Source organism: Microtus ochrogaster, unplaced genomic scaffold, assembly GCF_000317375.1.
Source record: "Microtus ochrogaster isolate Prairie Vole_2 unplaced genomic scaffold, MicOch1.0 UNK27, whole genome shotgun sequence".
Classification (NCBI taxonomy): domain Eukaryota; kingdom Metazoa; phylum Chordata; class Mammalia; order Rodentia; family Cricetidae; genus Microtus; species Microtus ochrogaster.
The window spans coordinates 3,650,366-3,657,386 of NW_004949125.1; the positions used below are offsets into that span (position 1 = coordinate 3,650,366).

The following is a 7,021-nucleotide window of genomic DNA, read 5'->3' on the forward strand; positions in this document are numbered from 1 at the left end:
ACCAGATGGTTGTGAGCCACCATGCGGTTGTTGGGAATTGAACTCAGGACCTCTGGAAGAGCAGCCAGTACCCTTAACCACTGAGCCGTCTCTCCAGCCCCTGGTACTGTTTGTTCTAAATGATGTTTTGGTAAGGCTTGTGGTTGGTTATTTTGACTGAGCCGGTGGCTGATTTTATAGAGAGTCAGTGTTGGATCCTCTCAGTATCTTGGATGTCTTGTTCCTTGCACTGTGTAGATGATATCGCCCTTTTCTCTTTTTTTTTTGGGGGGGGGGACTGATTATTCTATTTTATTTATTTTTAATTAATTTGTTTATTATGTATACAGTGTTCTGTCTGCACACCAGAAGAGGGAACCAGATCGAATTACAGATGGTTGTGAGCCACCATGTGGGTGCTGAGAATTGAACTCAGGACCTCTGGAAGAGCAGCCATTGCTCTTAACCTCTGAGCCATCTCTCCAGCCTGATATCATCCTTTCTTGCACCAGGATCTGTCCTATGGCTTGAGATTCCTGTGGAGACAGTCCAACAACATGGGCTTCTCCACAATCACAGGCCCCCCATAGATTGATCAGTGTTTCATTCTCTCTCTGCCTCCCTCCGTCCTCATTGCTCCCTTCCTCCAATTCTGATACTGAATTTGGGATTGATTTTTGACCCCACAGATTTTTTCTGTTCACTAACTTCTCCTTGCCTTTCACATATTTAATGTCAGTTTTCCTGCTTTTTGTGTTTTGAGACAGGGTCTCATATAATCTAGGCTGGCCCAAAACTCACTGTGTAGCTAAAGATGACCTTGAACTCCTGATTGTCTTGCTTTTGCCTCCCAATTGCTGGGTTTACAGGTGTGTGCTGTAAATTTTCTTTCTTGATTGGTTTTTTTTTTTCTTTTTTGTTCCCCATGGTATCTTGCTAGTCATTTGTTGATCAAGTGTTGATGCCACGTGACTATCCTCACTGTGGTTTGCTCTGAAAGCTGGACCATATGAGCATTTCTCCTGGGTTTTATTGTTGCCTTGTACATATTATGAGATTAGAAACAATTAAATATCTTTCAGGAGAGAATTTGTAAGATGAGCTATAGTACACACATACTGAACTCCAGTACAGTCATTGAGAATGAAGGACCGTGAAGCAGGAGGACTATGATGCTGCGGTCAGGATGAGTAACAGATGTAGATGTAAAGTTGGGGGTTGTTGGCATGCACCTGTAAGTTCAGCTACTTGGCAGGCTGAAGAAGGAGAGTTCCAAAGCCTAGACAACACAGTCAGAACCATCTCGAGGAAAAAAATTGTAGAAACCTATGATGTATTAAGTGATAACAGTAGAGTGGAATGACGATGCATAGTTCTATTTTCATCTTTAAAAATGAAATTCATGTACAAGCAAGGATGTAGAGGCACACATGTCAGATTATTAATAGATGTCACTAAGGCCATCTCTGGAACTCTGAACGTATGGATATTGATGTGATGTTTATAAAGAAGTACAGTTGTCACCTTTTCTATTTTATGCTTTTGTAGCACTTTTTAGTTAAATTGTTCTGTTTTATAATCAGAAATAATCTTCAAATAATGTTCTATATTGCAGTAAATCGATGTTTGCTGAGATGGAGATCCTGGGTCAGTTTAACCTGGGATTTATAATAACCAAACTGAAGGAGGACCTCTTCCTGGTGGACCAGCATGCTGCAGATGAGAAGTACAACTTTGAGATGCTGCAGCAGCACACTGTGCTCCAGATGCAAAGGCTCATCACGTGAGTTCACAGAGGCTTCGGGATTTCCAGTGCTGTTTCTCACATCCCTCCCGCCCTTTGAGATGAAATAGCTTTATACCATTATCTGTATGCACGTATGTATAAATGTGGGGTTTCTGCTATAATCTGTGCAACACATTTTTATGCTTTTCACATAGTAATAGTCATGGCTCCCATTTATTGAGTACCTATTATGTGGTAAACTGTGTTGAAGCAAATTATTCATTTAAGCCAAGCAAATGTACAAGGGAGCTGTAGCTGCCATCTCTAGCATGTCATCATAATAAGATGGCACACACCCAGAGATGTTAATCAACTTGCCTGAGCTCTCACACCTCAAATTTCTCTAGGTCTTAGCTCTTTTTAGCTTTATTAAATGGTGTTCACTGAGTGGCCAGAAAATCCTGTTGGTGAAGGGTAACTAAACATAGTTGGTCTGCTATAGAGTGGTGCACACTTATGAAGCCTTATATGTGTGGGCCTTTTTGTTTTACTGAGACAGAGTCCCACTATGTAGTCTTGGCTGGCATCAGACTCACAAAAGTCTACTGGCCTCTGCCTCCTGAATGCACTGGGTCTTGTCCATGTGGGCCTTTCTAAGGGGCAGCTTATAAACCAAAAATAGTGCTTTTTGATTTCCTTTCTGCTCTGTAGGTAAATGTTTGCCTTGGATTATAGTTTGAGTCTCCTGTATTTCAGGCCCCAGACTCTGAACTTAACTGCTGTCAATGAAGCTGTGCTGATAGAAAATCTGGAAATATTCAGAAAGAATGGCTTTGATTTCATTATTGATGAGGAGGGTAAGTTAACCATTAGGACTGTCGGACTGTATAGTTTAACTTGGAAGTATTTATGCTTTCCCCTTACTTTGAGTGTGTGGGTCTTCATTATAAATAGCCATGAACTAAAATGTTTTTATCCAATAATGGATTTTCCTCGATTATTTCTTCTTTTAGCTCCAGTCACTGAAAGGGCTAAATTGATTTCCTTGCCAACTAGTAAAAACTGGACCTTTGGACCCCAAGATATAGATGAACTGATCTTCATGCTAAGTGACAGCCCTGGGGTCATGTGCCGGCCCTCAAGAGTCAGGCAGATGTTTGCTTCCCGAGCCTGTCGGAAGTCTGTAAGTAAAATAAGTTCCTCTCCTGGGGTCTGGAGGGCCCAAGGGAGTTCTCAGTTCACCCTTGGTTTGGTTATGTTGTTAAGTACCTTCGTGATGGCTGTAAAATACAGAGAGCCACTTGTCTGTTGATATAACAAGACAGCCGGGTCTGCATGAGTCAGTCTTGCTTTCATTCTCAGATGCCACACAGTGTTTTAGCTCAGACTTTTCCTGAGCCTGGCAGTTAGCTTTGTGTACCTGCTTCATCCCTGGGCCTTACAGGTAACGCCAACCTGCACTGAGAAAGGTTTCCTTCCTCCAGGCTGAGACAACACTGTCAAAACTCCAGTAGAGCCATTTAGTCACAAGTGTCCCACAGAGACTGTTTGCTGTCACTCTGTATAGGAAATGGTAGTGATGGCTAGGTATTAGCCCAGTGTCCAAATAAAGTAAGCAACCCTGTCACCTCGCCACATTCCTATATTATCCAGCAATTCCTTGAGCCCATGTAGTATAACCTGTCCTGTTCGTTCCATGTATGGGAATACAGAAGTAAGGTGGATTAGAGAAATAGACATAAAAAAAATGACCCTTTTGATGCCAGTAAGTGCAGAAACTCAAATAGCATGTGGCCACAGAAAAACGTGATGGCAAGGAAATGGGTGCCATCTGAGTTCCCTTAAAACGGGTGAGATAAAGCCTCCATGATTAAGAATGCTCTTGACAGAAAAAATAGTGACCACACAAACCTGAAGAACAGAACAGCACCCAGAGGACAGCCCATAGTCGTACTGCTTTATAGTGAGAGAGTGCAGACCTGGGTGCAGAATAGCATTGGGGGGGGGGGCAGTTCTGGGGAGCTAACAGGGTTAGGAGCTATGCTGTAGACTTGCTGTATGTGAGGCCCATTGTTCAGTGAGCAGTGTTGAAAAGCAGCACTTGACAGGGCTTCAGGAGATGTCTGGGCTGAAGTTATTTGCTAGACTTCTAATGTCAGCTTGAGACAAGCTAAAGTCATCTAAGAGAGAAATTAAGAAAATGCCTCCATAATATCAGGCTGTAGGCAAGTCTGTGGGCATTTTTCAAATTAGTGATTGATGGGAGAGGGCCCAGTTCATTAGGGGTGGTGCTATCCCTGGGCTAGTGGTCCTGGGTTTATAAGAAAGCAGGCTGAGCAGGCCATGATGAGCAAGCCAGTAAGCAACACCACTCCGTGGCCTATGCATCAGCTCCTGCCTCCCGGTTCCTGCCTTGTTTGATTTCCTGCCCTCACTGCTTCTGGTGATGAAGTTTTATATGGAACTGTGAGTGAAATAAACCCTTTCCTCCCTAAGTTGCTTTTGATCGTGGTGCTTCATTACATCAGTGATAACCCCCCTGACTAGGACAGTGTGAAATCACTCCAAGGACAAGTTTTGTTTTGTTATAGTGTAGAACTGGGAGGAGGAGTGTGTACATGCCTTAGAGCTTCTATGGGGGTCAGAGGACAATATTATGGAGAGTTGGTTCTTCCTTTATGTGAGTTCTAAGGGTCAAACTCAGGTTGACAGGCTTGTGCAGCAAGCCCTTTACCCTCTGAGCCATTTAGCCAGCCCTCAGAAAAGAGTTTTGTTTGTGGACTGCTGGTGTGGCTTTAGTTGTAGAGCACTTGCCTAGTATGTAAGCAGAAGCACGCACATGTGTACACACACAGACACACACTCATAGACTCACACAAATACAGCACAAGCGAGTGCTCAGGGTCTTGTTGGCTCTGATTTCTAGTCACAAATACTTGGTTGATGAAAACAATCCTATCTTGTAGTGAAAGTGTCAGAGCAGGTGTGCCACACGTCATGCCGACCTCTTTACCCTTCTGTGCACCTGTGATGTGGAGGCCTGTGGAGCCATAGAGTGCAGACACACTGTTATAGCTCCCCTGTCTCTAGCACTGACTGACCTTCATGGGATCTTCTGTCCCCTGCTGTCCATGTAATATATTCCGTCCCTACTTGTCTTTCCAGCCCTTTTTCCTTCACTTTGCTCCAGCCCCAGCCAAACGGTTGCACTCATCATCTCCTGTCACCTCAGGCCCTTTCTACCTGCCATTCCCCACCTGGATCCACCCTCACTGCTCTTTGCCTGGCTCCCTCCAATCTGCAATCACCTCATAAGTGACATTTGCTAACTTGCTTATTGTCTTTTTGTCCCCCCCCCCCCAGCAGTGTTCTGTCCCTAGCTGTAGGACTATGCTGACACCTAGTGGACACTTCATGTGCTACAATCGGAAGAAAGATTACAACAGAGGGGTTTAGGTCTCTCTGCATCCCCATCTCTACCTATTTCTCAGAATCTCAGAATATCGGGTATGCTATAGCATCTACTTGTCACATACATGTCACCAAGCTCTTCATGCTCTAGAGAGCGTGCTGTTTCACTGAGAGTACGCAGGGCATTTGAGCCGGAGCCTGAAGGAAGGAGCACTTGAGATAAAGATACGGGGAAAGCAAGTCCCGAGCACAGGGACAGCTAGTTCTCTGATTCTGAAACTTGGTTTGTGCATGTGCACACGGGGATGGTGTGCCGGTGTGGCAGAGAAGATGGTTGCAAACAAGGATGTTACCTTAGTTATTATTGTATTGCTGTGACGAGACACAATGGTCAAGGCAACTTGTAAGACAAAGTATTTAATTGGGGGCTGTCACGTCCAGCCTTGTCCCGCAAGGAAGATGCAACACCCGGAGCTCTTCTTGCTAGCAGTTTATTCAGGACCTTTTTTTCTCTTTTTTTCTCTTCCCCCCCCTCTCTCTCTCCTTTTCCCTCTCTCTCCTCCTCTCTCTCTGTGGGCAAACCTCTCCCAGCCCTTAAAAAGGCACAGGCTGTCAACCCCGGATTGCCAGGTGGGCACTGCCCATAGGTTCACGCATATGCAAGCAGCTGACAATCATTGCGTGATCGCAGCATAAGTCAGGTCTTAGCCATAATTAGGAGCTGATTATCAGATGTGGCTCCACACTGCTCTCTATAGGGGGCTTGTTTGCAGTTTGAGAGGATGAGTCTATGATCATCATGGTGGGAAAATGGCATTGGAGCAGTAGCTAACAGCTTACATACAGATCTATAGGCCACAGAGAGAAGGCAGGGAGAGAGGAAAGAGGAGAGACTGGACCTGGCATGAGGAAAACTCAAAGCCCACCTCCAGAGACACACCTCCAATAACACCACACCTCCTAGTCCTTCCTGAACCCAGCTGGGAACCACAACCCCTCAAACATGAGCCTGCACGAGTCATTCTCATTCAAACCACCACAGATATGCTGGCACATTGGGCGAGGACCTAGGCTTTGACTTGGGTGAAGGAAGAGCTGGAAAGAGTAGTGTGACCTGACAGACTTTTTAAAAGAACTGTTGTTCTGGCATGGTGACTCAAATCTGTAACCCTTGGACTCAGGAGGCAGAGGCAAGAGGTTCATTGCAAAGGCTGGCCATAGTGAGTTCCAGGCCAGCCAGGGTTAACTCTAGTGAGACCCTGTCTTTAAGGGAAAGTAAAAAATTAGGGATTGGCATGATGGCTCTATACGTAAAGTACTTTCTGTACAAGCATGAGGACCTGAATACAAATCTCCAGCACTCAAATTAAAAAGCAAGTTGTGGTGCATATTTGTAATCCCTGCTCTGGGGAAGTGGAGACACCTATGAATCCCGGGGGCTCCCTGGCTGGCTAGTCTAGCCAAAATAATGAGATAAGGGTTCAATGAGAGAATCCTGTCTCAAAAACTAAGGTAGATCATGATAGACATCAGTGTATACTTTTGGCCTCCATGCACTCAGACAGGAGCAAGCATGCACATGCGTGCACACATATATGCTCACATGCAGTGTGCACGCACATACACACACACACACACGAACATATGCACATCAAAAAGTAAAATAAACAAGTAATAAAATTCCTTGCTCCCTGCTGAGTGGAGAGAGGCACTCTGGACCACTCTGGTTGCCAGTGTGAGAGGAGAGAAGTAAAGTCATGTGGAACTCATGAGGGAAGGGGGTGCTGATCCACTTCTTGAGAGGTCAAGCCTGAGCCATGAAGGCTGGAAGCTCAACAGAAATGTGGAGCACCGTGAGAAGGGACTCTGGGGGAAGATTCTTCAGGAAATTTTTTTTTTTTTTTT

General features: G+C 44.9%; 1 protein-coding gene across 4 annotated transcripts in view; it reads left to right on the forward strand.

Annotated features, from left to right (window-relative positions):
• The window catches only part of Pms2 (PMS1 homolog 2, mismatch repair system component), a 24,939-nt gene that overhangs the window by 16,900 nt on the left and 1,018 nt on the right, over positions 1 to 7,021 (forward strand). For all 4 annotated transcript variants that reach the window (XM_005368034.3, XM_026789748.1, XM_026789749.1 and 1 more), the window contains 3 exons: positions 1,595 to 1,762; positions 2,462 to 2,562; positions 2,719 to 2,888. In XM_005368034.3, coding sequence (XP_005368091.1) covers positions 1,595 to 1,762; positions 2,462 to 2,562; positions 2,719 to 2,888 — 439 coding nt within the window. The remainder of the gene's footprint in view (positions 1 to 1,594; positions 1,763 to 2,461; positions 2,563 to 2,718; positions 2,889 to 7,021) is intronic.